The 16,886-nt window shown below is 51.3% G+C and overlaps 2 protein-coding genes across 2 annotated transcripts; one reads left to right on the top strand and one right to left on the bottom strand.

The window, feature by feature from the left end:
- Positions 1-25: 25 nt before the first annotated feature.
- Positions 26-3,946, bottom strand: LOC137911906 (sodium/hydrogen exchanger 2-like). Its single transcript, XM_068756245.1, has 13 exons — positions 3,874-3,946; positions 3,483-3,808; positions 3,253-3,390; positions 2,911-3,161; positions 2,326-2,543; positions 2,042-2,241; positions 1,877-1,966; positions 1,709-1,779; positions 1,467-1,634; positions 1,253-1,358; positions 1,032-1,148; positions 870-963; positions 26-801 (listed from the first exon to the last, which is right to left on the bottom strand). Exons 1-13 carry the CDS (start codon positions 3,944-3,946, stop codon positions 404-406), a joined length of 2,250 nt encoding a protein of 749 aa, XP_068612346.1. The 3' UTR covers positions 26-403.
- Positions 3,947-6,724: 2,778 nt separating this feature from the next.
- LOC137912156 (inositol polyphosphate-4-phosphatase type I A-like) lies at positions 6,725-16,485 on the top strand. Its single transcript, XM_068756507.1, has 24 exons — positions 6,725-6,833; positions 6,915-6,959; positions 7,078-7,196; positions 7,290-7,406; positions 7,521-7,600; positions 7,692-7,803; positions 7,960-8,050; positions 8,148-8,295; positions 8,400-8,530; positions 8,619-8,723; positions 8,804-8,912; positions 9,102-9,119; positions 9,817-10,003; positions 10,079-10,294; positions 10,386-10,527; positions 11,231-11,263; positions 11,386-11,558; positions 11,644-11,767; positions 11,835-11,902; positions 11,982-12,181; positions 12,260-12,357; positions 12,428-12,540; positions 12,621-12,775; positions 16,197-16,485. The coding sequence occupies exons 1-24, from the start codon at positions 6,725-6,727 to the stop codon at positions 16,327-16,329; spliced, it is 2,826 nt and encodes a 941-aa protein (XP_068612608.1). The 3' UTR covers positions 16,330-16,485.
- Positions 16,486-16,886: the final 401 nt, after the last annotated feature.

The following is a 16,886-nucleotide window of genomic DNA, read 5'->3' as shown; positions in this document are numbered from 1 at the left end:
GAAGGAAGAGGCCACTATAGCCTGGATCATTTTTTAATCAGCAAGCAACACATCTATCATCATATTTTCAGCTATTTCTTAATTTAATCATTTATCGTGGGTGTTTTTATTTGAATTGCTAATTTAATCCTGGTGCAGGAGGAGAGGAGAATGTGGGAGGAGTTTTATTTTACTGCGCTCCCTTTTTCTTTTTGCATGTGTTTCCCCGAATGGGAAGATTCCATTCTGCAAAGATAAAACAAAACTGAACTTTTCCTTTTTAATCCACATTTTTTTTCCATTAAATTCACGGCACAATAAAAAAAAGAAAAAAAGAAAACACAATAAAAAATATGGCGTCCTTATCTCGGAGCCTTTTAAACAGCTCTCATTTTTGTTTGTTCAGTTCATCCTCCTCCGTCCATCATGATCTCCTCGAGCCCCGGGCCCCCCCGGCGGATGGGTGTCTCAGCAGGGAGCTCGATGCCCCGTTTGCTCCTGGGCCCTGGTTCTCGGGTACCCAGCCGGCGGGAGGTGGCTGCTGGGGGGGGTCGGCAGGATCTGCGTCTTCATCCGGGTGCCCTGAACTTCGCCTCCTGGGCGCAGGAACCGGTGGCCTCCCGTCCCTCAGGTTGGGGCCTCCTCCCGGACTTGTAGGAGCCTCCTCGTCCAACACGTCCACCTCAGGCGGGGGGGCCGCGGCGGACTCCTTGATGGTGTTTAACCTCCCCATGGGGACAAAGGAGCGCGATGAGGACCGTGGCGACGCGCCGGAGAGATGGCGGCGGCCCGAGAGGTCGTCCAGGTCGTCGTTGCCGCTGCCTGACATGCGGAATGTGCGCGCGTTGGTTTTGATGATGTGTTTATGAATCCGATTTGCTCACGCTCACCATGACTCCGCCTTCTGAGGACAAATGCGTCCTCCAGGCTGCTTCCAGGCTGGAGGGAGAAGTATTTTTGAGCCCTGGGGATGTTTCGTTCGCCCTAGGAGAGAGAGAGGAGGTCAGGCCGAAAAGAAGCAATGAAAATATCCTCCGGAAACAGAAACCGACCTGCTCACGGAAGCTCCCGGGCCGGATGCTGCTCCTGATGCTCGCATGGCGGCGAATTAGGATCTCCCTGTTGCGGCTGTCGTCGGGCAGATTGTATTTGTTGGTGTAAGCCAGCGTCTTGCAGGACAATAAAGAAGCAAAAGCACTGAAGGGGAACCCCTTTTTCTGCATCCAGTACTTTTAAAAACGGCGTTATCGTCGCCTGAACGCGACCTCGTTACCTTCGCTCGGATCTTGTACATGTTCTTAGACAGGATGTTGTGCATGTTCCGCACATCGGCCGCCAGGAACTTCTTCTTGGGCCGAGCGGCCTCCTTCCTCTCGTCGCTGAGACGAGAGCAGGAAATGGCGAGACGGAGACAATTTGCGTTTTTGCGGATGCAGTTTCGGCGCGTCGTTAATCATTTTAAAAAAAAGGTATTAAAAGGAACAAACCTCAGAGACACGATAGACGGTGCGGCGCTGATGTCTCCCATCGGCGTGTCCAGGAGCTCCATGGCGTTCTGCAGCTCCAGCTTCTTGTAGAGCGCCACGATGCTGGACTCCGCCCGGTTGTCTCGGACCAGGATGCGCCTCAGAACCCGATCGTTGAACTTCTTAAACCTGACAGAAAAAAAAAAAGGGCATTAAAACAAACAACTTGAAACACATCATCCGACCCACACGTCCGCCCCTACTTGTCTTTCCAGTAGTAGTGGCTCCATTGTCCGCACAAGTCCTCGACGCCGCAGACGACGTGCTCCATCATCTGGAGGAAACACACAAAAACCTTCGTCACACGGAAATCCGCACGGAGTCGTGTCCCCGCGGCGACGGCGGCGGCGGCGGCGGCGGCGGATCCTTGCCCTGGTGTGAATCTCCACGTTGATGGTGTTCAGGTCTTTGTTGGTTCTCCTGATGTTCATATATTCCACGATGGGACGGATGCTGATGCCCTGAGGAGACGCACAGGAAGCGGCGTCGGTTCGTTTCGTGCGCTCGCATACTGCGTTTGAGGCCCGGCGTCTCACCTGTATGAAAACGGTGAACAGGATAATGGCGATGGAAGCCGTGACGAAAAGGTCCTTTCGGTTGATGGTGTCAGGCAAGGTGAACACCAGGGCGAAGCAGATCGCCCCCCGCAGGCCGCCGTAGGCGAGGCCAAACTGGTCCTTGTAACTGAACTGGATGGTGCGGAAGGGGTTGATGATCTGGGTCAGCACCAGAATCCCTGCAAGGCAAAGCGTTGGGGGTCAAAATTTTTCTTTTCTAATTTTGATGCACACGCAGCCGCCGGCGCTCGACGAAGCCTCACCCAGTCCCCTCCAGACGAAGGCGAACAGCAGCGTGAAGAGGATGTAGGCCCAGTTCCACTCGTGGTCGGTCGTTACCGTGACGACGCCGAGGAAGAAGAAGATGAGGGTTTCGGACACGGTGGCGAGCATCTTGACCACGTGGCGGATGGTGGTGCAGGATCTCTGGGACACGTTCTCCTCGACGTAGTACTTCATGGTGATGGCGCAGGTGATGATGCTGGAGGGAGGGGGAGCTCATTAGCCCCGCCTCCATGAGAGTTAATCACATGATGTCACCGCTTTTGCTTTTAACCCCCACGAGAAATGGAGAAAAACACGTTTGTCAGGCGATCGCAGGGCAGAGGTTGAGGCGAAGTCGTTCTACCTGTCGCGCCTCACAGGCTTCCTATTGGATGCTGTCGGAAAGGCATTTACTTAAACATCCAATCAGAGTCAAGGTTGAAATTTCACTTATTTTTAGAATGTAAAAAATAAATAAATAAATAATGCAAATAATCTGCAAATCTACATTTGGGACAGGAAACGCCTCCTTCCCGCTTCCTGTTGGACTCAGATCGCGTCCGGGCCCCCCCCCCCTCACTTACGCCAAGACGCTGGAGATGGCGAAGCACTCGCACAGCAGGTAGGCCAGGTAGCTGTACATGAAGACGAAGAGCGGCTCGATCTGGCGGACGTTGTGGGTGAAGCGGGTGGTGAAGGCGGCCACGAAGCCGAACACCAGGCCGAAGAGAACCCCTCCCACCGCCACCACGAAGAACCGGGCCACCCCCAGAAACACGTCGACCGAATCCACGATGGGCAAGTCGGCCAGAAACGAGAACATGTTGTAGAGGACCTGGGGAGATCACAAATCGGAGGGGGGGGGAGGGGCTCAGGATTGGCGCTTCTCTCTTGCGACCATCAGCAGAAGATCACGTGACACTCACCACGGTGACGGCGTCGTTGAACAGCCCCTCTCCGAATATGACGATGTAAATCTGCTCGTTGACGCCGATGTCCTCGAACACGTTCAGCGCCGCCACGGGGTCCACGGCCGAGATGATGGCGGCGAACAGCAAGTTCTCCTGCAACGAGGAGTCCGCACACAGCGCACGTCACCTTTGACCTTTCCCCTCTCTCTTGCTTCCGGCTTCTCCTCGCGAACGTTTCGACTCGCCTGCAGGTTGATGTCTTGGACGCCGAACACCTCGAGCTGGCAGACGGCGAAGAGGGAAAGCCCGATGCCCACGCTGTTCCACAGCGTCCCCACCACGGCGTACCACAGCACCGTGCCGATGTTCTGGAAGAACGGCCGGGTGGGCAGGAAGTAGCCGTTGTCCAGGACGATCAGCGGGAGCATGTAGAGGAAGAAGACGTCGGAGCTCAGGACGGCGGGGGGCTCCTCTTTGACCGAGTGCATGATGGCGCCGACGATGAGGCCGATGCCGATGAGGAGGCAGGACTCCGGGATCCAGATGGTGATTTTATGGTAGATGTGGAAAGCTGAAGGGAAGAAAAGACATTCTGTCGCGTGCCAATCCGACGTCTTTGAGGACAGACGGTCTTACCAATTTTGGCGAAGGACGCCAGAAGGATCCACAGCGTGAACTCGAAGGGGATCTGAATCCGGGGGTAGTCCATAGTGAATACGGGGAGGTGGGAAATCTCCTGGTCCTCAAAAGCCTGGGGTTCATTCTGGAAAGGTTTAACAGTCCCGAGGCCGCTCGGCACCGCCGGTTCGGGTTCTTCAGCCTCACATCTCGCTCCGGGGCAGCAGAGCGACAGGAAGAGGAGCACGCAGAGGGCTCCCTTCGGGGTCCCGCCTCCACACCAAGCAGGGGGTCCCATCTCCACCTGTTAACTCAGATCTAAAGCAATCCCAAGAATGAAAAGATCAGAAAGCTGCAGTCGTTACATCCGCGATAAAGCTGCCATTACGGTCTGGAAATCTCAGCGCTTTCGTCCCAGTCCATTTCCAGATCAATTAGGTTTCAAAAAAAAAAAAAAAAGAGAGAAAGAAGGAAACACATGCTCCCATGTCTTCACGGTTTCATTAAATAAAGTCCTTCCTCTTCAGAGTTCTGGAAAAGAGGTGTAGCTCATTTCTGGTTTCGACTTTGTTGGTTGCTGAACCTGCTCGACACAGTCGTGATTGGGTGGAGCTCGAATGGGAAAACGTCACAAGACAACAAACGACTCAAGCTGGGTCATTGTCGACGCGTCAGTGCAATTTAATGACCTCCTCTAATTTACTATAAAATCAGTGTTTCAAGAATAACGCAAAAAGAAATGGCAACTTTTAAATTCTGAAATAAAAACCTGCACTAGCATCAAAGCGCCAAGTGATGGCGATAAAAGGCAATAAAACATCCTGGTGAAATCAGAGAAGTATTTTAGGATCAATCGTGTTTAGTATATACTGTAGTTATATAGTATATAGTTTAGTTCGTGTCAGACGCTAAAATATGTGAAGAGAATATAATAAAAATGTAAAATAGGCATATTAGATTGTATTTATCGATGCTTTCGACCGATAAAATGTGATTTAAATAACAATTATAATATTGTTATTATTGTTGTTGTTATTATTATACGAATGTGTGTTGGTTTTTGAAAAAAACCACGAGCCTGCGCAATGACGCAAACACGTCACGTGCAGGGGGCGTGGCCAGCGATGACGCCTCCAGCAACAAGCCGGGCGAAACAGTGCGGCAGTCCGAGGACGCTCCTTCATAACTCTGTTTATTCACCGGCGGATATATGAAGGAAACGCGAAGCTGATCTTGTAAGTTATCGATTATTATTACAGTTTGATCACGGATTTAAAATCCGTGACGTATCTATCCGGATACGCTGCGTTCGCGTTCAGTTCAGAACGGAAGCTTGAGTTTGCTTCCTCGTATTTTGGTAAAATAAAAGTCCATTTTTGTCACATGAATTATTATCCCATAATATCCAGAACCTTCTCTGATTGGACGCTGCTGGGGTCAGCTGCCGCTAGGATTACGTAACTTATTTAGGAAAGGGTGCATTCCCCCCCCCCCCCCAGACACACACACACACACACACACACACACACACTGTGGCTGTGCGTGAGTTTCCAGCATGCCCACTCATTTCACTGCAGTCGTCGTCCACGCCCCCCCCCCATCGATGGTGTGTTGAGTTTCCTCTGTGCAGGAGTCAAGGTCACGGCTGATGATGTCTCTGGCGTGTTTGTGTTGTTGTAAATGTAATCAGATTACTCCCGTATGAAACAGTCACTTTTAATGAGGCCGACCCACAACTTGCGCAGGCCCGGCTCGCTCCTTTCTTTCGTTCTTTCGTCAAAAACCCGTCCGACTCTCGAACCACAGCCGAGACACCGGATGCGTTCGGACCCGGCTGCGTTCGGACCCGGTTACCGTTACCGTGGTGAAGGAGGAGGCCGAATGCTTTGACTTCTCAGACGCTTCCTGAAAGCAGCAGAAGGGAAGTGATGCCAACTTGAGCAATGGATGCAGAGAGCGTCTGCATCCATTGGAACCGTGCAGACGCATTGCTGTGTGTGTGTGTGCACGTGTGCGTGCGTGTGTGTGTGTGTGTGTGTGTGTGTGTGTGTCGCCTGAACGACGCTCATTTTCATGTGAAAGGGGATCCAGCTGCTCCGTCCCTCTGTAAGGACCGTTATTCAGGCTTTATTCTAATGCCTCAGCGTCCTCACACGGGGGGGGCGGGGGGGGGGGGGGGGGGCTATTATTGGCAGCGTGGGGTAAATGTGCGTTTGACAGAAAGATGATGTCATCACGTCTCTGTGTTTCTCATCTAAATTCAGATTTGACGGCGCAAAACTTCCAGATTCTGACTGAACGTCTTCAGCGGCGACTCGAAGGTCGTCCCTCCTCGACCTCGTTACCCCCCCCCACCCCCCCCAATCGGGAGAGGGAGTAGATAATCTGCACCCGCAAAATCAATCCAGGAAGACCCCGACACACAAAGGTTGGTGTGATGCCCCGTCTGAAAGACCTGCAGGCAAAGAGGAAGGCCGGGGCTTTCACCATATATGGTCATCAGCACAAAAGCGCTGACCTCTGACCTTTTAAAGTCAATCGCTGAGTATGAAAACTCGATTAATTCAATCTTTTTTTTTTTCTGTCGTGTTTTGTGCGTCTGCTCCCAAACCCAAACGCACACATTGCCCAAAGTGCCATTCTAAAATTGGAACGCCCTTATATGGCATTGATTCCTCCTCCCCCCCCCCTCTGGATGCAAAACAGAGGAGGGGAAAACAGTTCTCCTCTCCTTCCCCCTTCCTGTAGAGCCGGAATCTGCAGCCGTGGATCCGTGCAGGAAGAGGCCCTCGTCTCATGGGCGTGGCCGACCGCCGGCGTGAGGAGGGCGTGCGTGTGCGTTCGGGCCTCCCGCTCGATCCGACCGGGCATGGCGGTGGGGAGAGGGCGCGGCCCCCGGCCCATGCAGAGGCCGTGGTCGGTGTACCGGGCCAGCACGTTCGAGCTGTCCAGCGAGATGATTGGTCTGGCCCTGGCAGGTGAGGGGGGGAGGTGGGGGGGGGGGGGTGGAAATGTCACCGCGTCTAATGTTTTTTTTTGTTTTCCACCGCCGTTTCCAGGAAACAACCGGGACCCAGATGAGCCCGTGCTGGAATTCAGCGTGGGTGAGTGGCGGCCATCAATTATTCACCGGGGCGCCCATTGATCGTTCGCCCTTCGTCGTCCTCAGACAGCGTGTGCCTTACGATTTCGCTGGGTTCTTGAACTCCCCCCCCCCTCCAGCCTGCGCCGACCTGCAGACGCCGTCTTTCGATCGGAAGCCCAGCAGCTTCGTCGCCGTGAGCTGCACCACGCCGCCGCAGGCCTTCTGGACCAAACACGCCCAGACCGAAATCGTAGAGGTCAGACTCTTTACAGAGACTCCTGGACGGGAGGAGGAGGAGGAGTCTCCACCTCCACCTGGTGACATAAACCCCGCCTCCCTCCGTCCGCAGGGCACCAGCAACCCCGTCTTCCTCAGCAGCGTCGCCTTCTTCCAGGAGTCCAACATCAACCAGCAGACGCAGGTGAAGCTCGCCGTCTACGACGTGAAGGACCGCTCGCAGGGAACGGTACGGCGGCCTTTTTTTTTTTACACCTTTTACAGTGGAAAAGGATTGATTCGCTTCAGAACCGGTTTGAGCGGATCGGCGCCGGATGACGGCGTTTCTGTCTCTTTTTTTTAGATGTACATGTTGGGCTCCGCACTTTTCCCCGTGAAGGAGTTGCTGCAAGAGAGGAGCCACAGATTGGAGCTTGAACTCAGGTAAAAGCCCCCCCCCGTCGGGCGTTATCGTCGATCTTTAAAAAGCACATCCAGGACAGGAAATTGCTCATCGTTTCTTCGCCTGGACTAGATCGGCGGAGAACCGGCGGGTGGGGAGCGTCGCCGTCGCCGGCTGGCAGATGGAGGAGCGGACGGATCAGCGGTTGTCGATCAGCCGCCACCCCGACGGCATCAACAGGCGGGTGAGCGGCGCCGGGGGGGATGGACCCGGTTCAATAAAAACGTCTCACACGTCCTGGCAGGACGGTAAACGCATCGCTTTCTATTTGCGTAACAGCAGTGTGTGTGTGTGTGTGCGTGTGTGTGTGCGTGTGTGCGTGCGTGCGTGTTTCCCGTAGACCATGCTGCCCGTGGATGAAAGCCTCGCCGAATCGATGGGAGTCTGGATCAAGTACGCCTCGCTGTGCAAAGACGCCCTGCTGCGCTCAGGTGTGCAGCTCGGACACCCGGCTCCCGCCTCTACCTGACGCGTCAGACTGTAATCCGATTACAACGCAGCGCCTAACTGAATCTCCCGCGGCTTCAGTGTTCGGCGGCACGATGTCCAGGACGTACCGCTTCCCCGCCACCGACGGGAACCACCTGCGGGTTCTGGAGCAAATGGCCGAAAGCGTCCTGTCGCTAAACGTTCCCCGCCAGTTCGTCCGGCTGCTGCTGGAGGAGGACGCCTCCAGGTGCAAAAGCCGCGCGCGTTTTTAACACATCACGCACACACTTATTCCCATCTTTAACGTCTAATCCCAGTCGTTTCTTCTTCTTCTTCTTTTTTTTGGTGCAGGGTGTGTGAGCTGGAGGAGCTGGGAGAGTTATCCCCCTGCTGGGAGAATCTGAGGCGGCAGGTCGTCTCTCAGTACCAGACCATAATACTCGCATACCAGGAGACGCTGTCGGATCTCAGCGACTACAGAGGTCGGCGTCCACGTGGGGGGTGGGGGGGGTCCGTAAAGTAAAAACAAAGCTCCAACAAATGTCCCCTTCGTGTGTCCACGACCTCCAGGCCCGTCGTTTAAAGCCAGCAACCTGAAGGCCGAGAGGAAGCTGGAGTTTATGCCGACAAACCTGCACGTCCAGAGGATGAGGGTTCACGACGAGCTGGGCTTTGGTGAGAACGCTAAAAAAAAAAAGCTACCCCCGTGCTGGTGATTTTAACACGAAATTCTAAACTCCGCCCCCCACCACCAGAACACACCTATGACGTGGTCACGATCGGGGCACCGGCGGCTCACTGCCAAGGCTTTAAGAACAGCGGCCTGAGGAAACTCCTCCAGAAGTTCGAGGAGGCGAAGAAACAGTAAGCTGTGGGACGGTCGGCGGCGCGAGACCAGTGGCACGTTTCGCTTCTCACACAGGGAGCGCCGCTCGTTTTGCTTTTTTTGCCATATTTCAGATAGTTTAAACAGATTTCTTCCAATTCATTTTGGCTGATTTCCTCAACTTGCACTTCATTTCTATGTTTTTTTTTTTTTACTTTTCCGATCAGGCCATACGAGGAGGGATGGTGAGTTGTTGCACGGGCTTTGGTTGATTTCATTTGTGCACCGTTTGCATCTCCTCCCGGCCCGACTCGGCAAACACACACCTTTCCTGTTTGCCGAGTCATCAGTAATCCGAGAAGAAGAAGCGCTTAACTCAAAGAACGGTTTTACTCAACCAAGCAGACTTGTGTGTGAGAAGTTCCGTTCATTTTATAAATTCAGTCGCTGCTGTCTGTCCGAGAAAAACCTGTTTAACTGACAATAAAGCTTCGACAGTCGCATTTTATATCTCTCGTGAAAGCCTCTCTGAACTTCTAAAGTGAACGGTATCACCCCCGTCGCTGTGTCTTCAGCGTATTGATGACCCTTGACCCACTGATAAGGATTAGGATGAGCTATATATATTTTTTTAATTTTCCCACATTTCCGTGTCTGCGACTTCTAACCGTGAACGTTTTTAAAATGCGTTGCACCCTTGAGCGAGACTGCTGCAAAATGAGGAGTCAGCGCTACAGAAAAATGGGAAAAATGAAAAGAAAATGTTGAAGTCACCCTTTAAGAACCAGCATGTGCACGCGAATAAGAATTCCTCCCCTTAATGGATGTAAGAAATTTGGGATTAGAGCCCACAGCGAGTCTTTTCCATTTTGGATGTATATAAGAGAGTGTCGTCAGCATACAGGGCTACATACTGAGACTACGCCTCTTTGCTTTCCACAGTAGCGCTCTTTCCAGCTCCCAGTCCATCGTCTACATCCCCCAGGACATCGTACGAGCCAAAGAGATCATCGCCCACATCAATACGCTGAAGACTCAGGTCAGCTACTACGCCGAGAGACTTTCCCGAGCTGCCAAGGACCGGTCAGCGTGCGGGCTGGAGAGGACGCTCGACATTCTGGCGGATAAGGTATTTCGCTTTAACCGTATAATTATTTCACAGGATCAAAAATGCAAAAAAAAACATTTACGCCCCTGCCCTCAGACTCGTCAGCTGGTGACGGTTTGCGACTGTAAGCTGCTAGCTTCAGCCATCCAGGCCCTGAACGCAGCGCGGCCCGAGTACATCGCCTCCAAAGCGTCTCCCTCCGCCGACTCGGAACAGGTCGTCCTCCGCAACGACCAGGACACGCTGCTCGCCAAGTGGAGCGGCAGCAGCAGCCGCTCCTCGCTGCAAGTCGACTGGCACGAAGAGGAGTGGGTTCGTAAAAGGAGTTCGCCGAAACTGTCAGGTGGCTTCGGCGTTGCCTTTTTCGCCCGCCGTGAGACGCTTTTGCCTCGTGTGCTTTCAGGAGAAGGTTTGGGCGAATGTGGATAAATCTCTGGAGTGCGTCATTGAGCGCGTTGACAAGCTGCTTCAAAAGGACAGAGGCCACAGCCACAGCAGTCGGGACAGTACCCAGACTGACCGGCAGGGCGGCGCTGCTAAGAAAGGTGAGATTTCCTTCTTCTGGGCATCAGTGGATTGTTTTTTCGCTGAAAATCAAAATGCTCCCTGAACTCATCGTCACGTTTCACAACGAACGTGAATCTAAAAATGTAAATTGTTTCCAAGGCAACGGTGACTAAAATCAGGGGGGCGGGATTCAATTCATGCAACTTTTGAAAAGGACGTTTCTAATTGTTTTTTTTTGCACTGCTGCTGTGAAAAAGGGGATGGAAGGGCAGCCTTCTGGATCAACCCGGGGGGTGCATCACAGGACTCTCTCTCATTCCTACCATCATCATTATCATCATCATCACCATCACCATCATCATCCTCTCTCTCTGCCTTCTCCTCCGCACGCCCTCCCAGCCCCGAACAAGAATTCCGTAGGTTTATCTAATTCCCCAGCTTTTCTTTTACCATTTTAGTCGGGGTTTTTTTTTATCGCCTGTTGTCAGGAACGCCGACGTCGTTTGTTTGTGCGATCTTTGTCGTCTTTGTGGTCCGGCAGCTTCATGCGGAATCTGGCAAACAGCATTTTTGTCTTTCCCTCTTTTGCCTGAGATTCTGACTTCATCGGGGGTCCATCTGTCGGAGGGTTTCGCACCTCCGACCCTGCTCTGTTGCGTTTCCTGTGCGTGTCTCTGTTGCCTTTGTGCGGCTCCCAGCGCCCGCTAATCATGCATGTTGCGCCTCCATCCCTTCCCCCAGACGGAAGCCCCGCTGTCGAGGAGGCGTACCCAGGTAAGAGCTGCTTTGCCATTGGTTGTTAGCAATTATTCCGCTTTTTGCTTCCTCTGAAGAGACGAAAACGTGGGAAAAAATCCGTTTCATATTCGTGGCAAAACTTTCATTGTGTTCCTCAGGCGAGTGGAGCGAGGCGCTGTACCCGCTCCTCACCACGCTCACGGAGTGCGTCGCCATGATGAGCGACACGGCCAAGAGGTCCATGGTCTTCCTCCTGATGCAGGACGCCGCCCCGACGATAGCGATGGACCTGTCGCTGCAGTACCGCCGCGACGTCGTCTTCTGCCAGACGGTCGGGACAAACGCAAGTTAATCTGTGTAAAAAAAAAAAAACGCTCCGCTCCACGCCTGACGCTCGTCTCCGTGTGCCGGCGCAGCTCGCCGCGCTCGTCTGCGGTTTCGTCATCAAGCTGAGGAGCTGCCTGCGAGACGACGGGTTCCTCCGTCAGCTCTACACCATCGGCCTGCTGGCCCAATTCGAGTCCCTGCTCAGCACCTACGGTAGGTGGGGGTGGTGGGGTGGGGGGGGGGGGCGCCCGGTTCCTACGGCTTATCGACGTGTTTCCAGGCGAGGAGCTGGCCATGCTGGAGGACATGAGCGTGGGAATCATGGATCTCCGGAACGTCACCTTCAAGGTTGGGGCGTAAAGAGCCGCTGGAAATTGAAACGCTTTTCCTAAACTAGACAGCGCTCGCTCACGACCTTCGTGTGAAGGTGACCCAGGCCGCCGGCAACGCCGCGCCCGACATGCTGCCGATCATCACGGGAAGCCGCGACGGCTTCAACGTCCGCGTCCCGCTGCCGGGGTCCATGTTTGACGTGTTGCCCCGGGAGATCCAGAGCGGGATGCTGCTGAGGGTGCAGCCGGTGCACTTCAACGTGGGCATCAACGAGCAGCAGACGCTGGCGGAGAAGTGAGCGGAGCGACGTCTGGGGGGGGGGGGGCGGCGGCGGGTAAAGCCAGTCTGACGCGGGGCTGATGTTTGCTTCAGGTTCGGGGACACGTCCCTGCAGGAGGTCATCAACCTGGAGAGTCTTTCCAGGCTGAATTCCTACTACGAACAGTTCAAAGAGGTCCTTCCTGAGGACTGTGAGTAGCGTCGGCATCCCCGATGCTCGTCAGCTCCTCCCCTTTCATCCCGCCCCGTCTCCGCCCACAGGCCTCCCGAGGTCCCGCTCCCAGACTTGTCTCCCCGAGCTCCTGAGGTTCCTGGGGCAGAACGTCCACGCCAGGAAGAACAAGAACGTGGACGTCCTCTGGCAGGCGGCCGAGGTGACATGTCATCTCGACACATTCCTCGGTGGGGGGGGCTCTCCTCTAAATATCGCCGTTTCCCCCCCCCCCGTCCTCAGATCTGTCGACGGCTGAACGGGGTCCGTTTCACCAGCTGCAAAAGTGCGAAGGACCGGACGGCGATGTCGGTGACCCTGGAGCAGTGCCTGATCCTGCAGCACGAGCACGGGATGGCGCCGCAGGTCTTCACGCAGGCCCTGGACTGCATGCGCAGGTAGGACCGTTTCGGAACTCGCGCCGCCGCCCGCTTCCTCCAAACTGAGCTCGGCGATGAGGTGACGATTGTCGGTTTGTCCGTCATCCTTTCATCCGCCTTCCTTCCACTCCTTCGTCCCTCCTTTGTTTTTTGCTTTCTTCCATTCCCCCTCAAAGATTTACCCGTTCAGCGCAGATTCCGCTCCGAATATTACAAAAACTAAAAACGTTCTTTCGTTTTCATATCTTTTGTGCATTTTTTTTCTCGGTTTTGGTTTCATTTCTGCATTTTAAAAATCGCACAATCAAAAGCGGATTAACGCTTTAAGTCAGGGGTCCCCAAACTACGGCCCATTTCCACATTTGGCCTGGCCCCCTGAACAATACCAGAGACCCAAAATAAAATTTACTTATTTTCCTTTCCATACAACATGAGTAGCCTCCCTTTTATTTTTAATGATGGTCACATACGGCCAGAAAGTTAATGTTCCAATGTTCTGTAATATCAACTTATTACATAGTAATTACTTTGTAATAACAGGGCAGGTTTCCTCACCTCCACGGTGGCATAGTTGGCAGCATTGTTGAGGGGGGCAAAATGGCCCTGGTATCGAATCCCACTGTGAGAGGCATTGCGTGTGTGACACTCGATTCATGTCACTGTGTGTAGTTGTGATGGTGAAATGAACCCTAAACTACAGCCCGCCTCCGCATTCGGCTCCTAAATGTTTAGGCACCCCCGCCATCATCACACTTTTCCTGTACAAACTGACCCCGGCCCTCCATCAGAGAAGGGAAAAGTGATGTGGCCCTCACAGGAAAAAGTTTGGGGACCCCTGCTTTAAGTGAAAGGAGCGCTCGTCTTATTTAGAATAACATGCAAAAATAACGACAACAATAAAGTCAGAAGAGAAATCTGCAAATCTTTTTTTTTTTAAGCATAAGATTTTATTTCCTCCCTTCGTGTTTTCCTGTTTATTCACTATGACTGTTATAAATGTGTTATAGACATGTAATCACTCAATGAAGTTACGCTCCCACACGCATGACCTTCTCACCTTCTCCCGCCCCCCCCTTTCTCCTCTCCTCACACCATTCCCTCGTTCCCCCTCTCCGCTGCCTCATCAGTCGACGAGCATGAAAAAGTTTGACCGCTTCAGCGTTTGATTGATGCATGCTGGGAAAAAGATATTTGACGAGCATCCTTCAAATTTCACCTTTTTTTTTTCTTTTCCTTATTAAACCATAAATAATTTCAATTAATTCAAATGAATGGTCGAATTTTCTTGTCTTCTTTCATTTTCTATAAGTCTTAATTTTCTCTTTTTTTCTCTCTCTCTCCTTTCCCCTCTTCATTCGTCTTTGACTTGGTCTGTATAATTGTCTTATGTTTTGTTTTGTTTTTTACCGGATTGTTTTCTTCTGATTTCTTTGTTTGCGGTTCATTTTTATCACCGTGGAAACTGCCTCCCGTCATCACCCCTGTGGTTCTTGGCCATTGCGATTAATCCGCCGGCATCCCCACGCCATCTGTCTTTGTTGGCCTTGTTTGCCACGCACTTCCTCTTCCTCCTCCTCCTCCTCCTGCCTCCTTTGACTCGGCAGCATCGGGACAAGGGAGGGGGTGATCCAGAAGAACCTGTGCGGCCTGCTTCCCGTGCGTGACTTCCAGCTGGACCCCAGCCTCCTGTACTCTCTGCCCCTGCTGGCCCTCAGCCCCAACCTCCTGCTCGTGTGGATCGTCCTCAGCGTGGCGTACCTCCTCGCCAAACTCCGCTGTAGCTGAGGGGCGAGGAGCGGCCAGCAGAATGAACCGGCACTGTAAATACGTGTAAAAAAAAAAAAGAATCAGATTATATTTCAATCTCGCTTCTCATTTCTAAAATGATCAAGGAAAGCCGCTCCTTGATTTACGCTTTCGCGTCTTCCTTTTTGCACTTTACGAGCTGAGCTGGTCGAAAAGCTTTTAGCTGGTAGCTTTAATTATTTCTTACATTAAAACCTGCAACCTGAAGGCCTTCAAAATAAATAAGATCTCATGAGCGTTTGCTTACGCAGCTTAGAACTGTTGGTTCTACGTCCTTTAGAGCTTCATAGAGTCCGGCGATGTGAGTTATTTCACGGACAACAGTGCGATAAGTGTAGCTAAATTGAAAGATGCACCCACGCTGCTGCCAAATTCTTCATAATTTGCGTGGTAAAATAAATAAAACAATGTCCCAATGTGTGTTAATCACTCCGAAAAGAAACCAGGAGCTGTCGGGTCACCCTGAAGAAAGAAAAAAAAATCAATACCTGAGGCGCAGAAGAAAAGCATCAGTCACCCCCGTGGAGTTTCTGAGGCTCGTCACATTAAGATCGACCCAGTGAGGAAATGGATCAGACTGAAATAGGCTCCTTTGAGAGTTCATGACGCTCTCATGACCCCAAAAAACACTCCATTACAGCCGTCCCTCTTCCTTCTGTTGCTTTTCCACGACTACCTCTGAGGCCGAATGCAGTTTCGCTTCAAACAAATCAAAAAGATCTATTTAAATAAAGACTCAAATATATTACGAGAAATAATCACCGAGCAGCAGGGATGTGAGGGAGTTACCTTTTGTTCCCAACGCTAAAGTGCTTCCTGAAACGATTCATTAAAATGTGGCTTAACGCAAAGAGAAAGATCCCCTGTGCCGTTTTTATTCATATTCAGAATATATTTTCTATGAGTCTGAATCAATTATATTTAAATGCTTGTTTTGCCTAAATATATTTAGTATACACGTGGGTGTGTCATTGTTACACCTGTGCCATATGCTGTCGTCATCTCATTATAAGATGAATTATTGTTGGACTTTTTTTGAAGGTCCTATTTAGAAAATATTTATTTTGGTTTTCAATGTTAATGTGTTCAATTTTAGCTCTTTTTTTTTTTGGTTTGTAAAAGAATTGTTGAGGGAAAGTTTTTTTTTTCACAGGTATTTAATTCTCATAGTCAACACATTCTGGTGTTGACAGAAATTGTCCCAGACCAGGAAATGATGGAAAAATCATTGACATTTTGATTTTTCCTCGCTGCTTCCCGCGTTCTAAATGTACCACAAGCCTCCAGAACACGAAACCCTTCAGTAATAAATGTTTCCAGCCTCCACCCGAAGAACATAACCAGACTCTAGTGTTTCGTTCTTTCTTTCTTTCTTCTTTCTCAACTTCTCCATGTCTGTCTGAGTCTGTGCGGATGCTGTCGCGTGTTTTTGTTGGTCGTCTTCCTCATTCAGATTGAAGTTCTTGGAATTATCTACTGCCCTCTATCGGCTGCAACTGGAACTGCAACAACAACAGCTTAAAGCGAGCGGGGCAAGGTTTTCCTGTTAAAAGAACAATTAAAAATCACTCGCAACCAAACAAACCATCATGTCTGTATGTGAACAACCCCCCCCCCTGTTTTGTCCCCCCAGCGAGGGCTGCCGGAGAGAAAACACCGCGAAGAACGTCGGAACCCGGAAGTACGCGTTTAACTCCCTGCAACTCAAGGCCTTCCCCAAACAGTACCGCCCCCCCGACGGCACCTACGGGAAAGCTGAAACGTGATTGGACCACAGAGCCGTCTGCCAAGTTATGAAGCGACGCTATTGGACAGCGCTGCTTCCGTGTTCTGACGTATACAATACAAGTTTTATTTGGAGGTAGACCCAGTGATTCAGGAATAAACTAGCAGATTTTTGCCAATAAAAAACAAACAAATCATGTTTCTAAATGTGTATATTTATTGCTCAGTCCATTTTATGTTTTTTTAATGTAAAAATGCACCTGAACCACACTGCCTTTGAACGCAATTATTTAATAAAGAAATGGACAACGGTGTTTCCAACCTGTATATATTTTTTACATAACATTCACGAAAGCCATCTTCGTTTGTCTCCTCATTGGTTACAACAGAATTTGCAACTCTTTAAAGGCTTGCCACTAATTTTCATTTTTACATAAAGGCCCCATAATTACCTGAAACTGCAGTAAACAGATTTCTATTCAGGTGTCTCCCAAAGGGGTAAATAAATGGCGCGTTTATGCTAGGAGAGAATTAATCCAACTTTGTTCCTCAAAGTTAAATGACATCCTCTTGTCTTCGTGTAGCTTCAGTAAAAAAA

The sequence above is a fragment of the Brachionichthys hirsutus genome, chromosome 24 (assembly GCF_040956055.1).
Source record: "Brachionichthys hirsutus isolate HB-005 chromosome 24, CSIRO-AGI_Bhir_v1, whole genome shotgun sequence".
In the NCBI taxonomy this organism is placed as follows: Eukaryota; Metazoa; Chordata; class Actinopteri; order Lophiiformes; family Brachionichthyidae; genus Brachionichthys; species Brachionichthys hirsutus.
This window is presented reverse-complemented; position numbering and strand designations above follow the sequence as displayed.

Excerpts from the sequence above, each read along its gene's own strand:
- LOC137911906 (XM_068756245.1), bottom strand. The coding sequence starts at position 3,946 with ATGGACTACCCCCGGATTCAGATCCCCTTCGAGTTCACGCTGTGGATC. Across the intron at positions 1,359-1,466 it reads CCGTCTATCGTGTCTCTGAG|CGACGAGAGGAAGGAGGCCG; the intron begins GTTTGTTCCTTT and ends CTCTCGTCTCAG. Across the intron at positions 964-1,031 it reads CCGGGAGCTTCCGTGAGCAG|GGCGAACGAAACATCCCCAG; the intron begins GTCGGTTTCTGT and ends TCTCTCTCCTAG.
- LOC137912156 (XM_068756507.1), top strand. The coding sequence starts at position 6,725 with ATGGCGGTGGGGAGAGGGCGCGGCCCCCGGCCCATGCAGAGGCCGTGG. Across the intron at positions 7,601-7,691 it reads AGATTGGAGCTTGAACTCAG|ATCGGCGGAGAACCGGCGGG; the intron begins GTAAAAGCCCCC and ends CGCCTGGACTAG. Across the intron at positions 11,903-11,981 it reads TCCGGAACGTCACCTTCAAG|GTGACCCAGGCCGCCGGCAA; the intron begins GTTGGGGCGTAA and ends CTTCGTGTGAAG.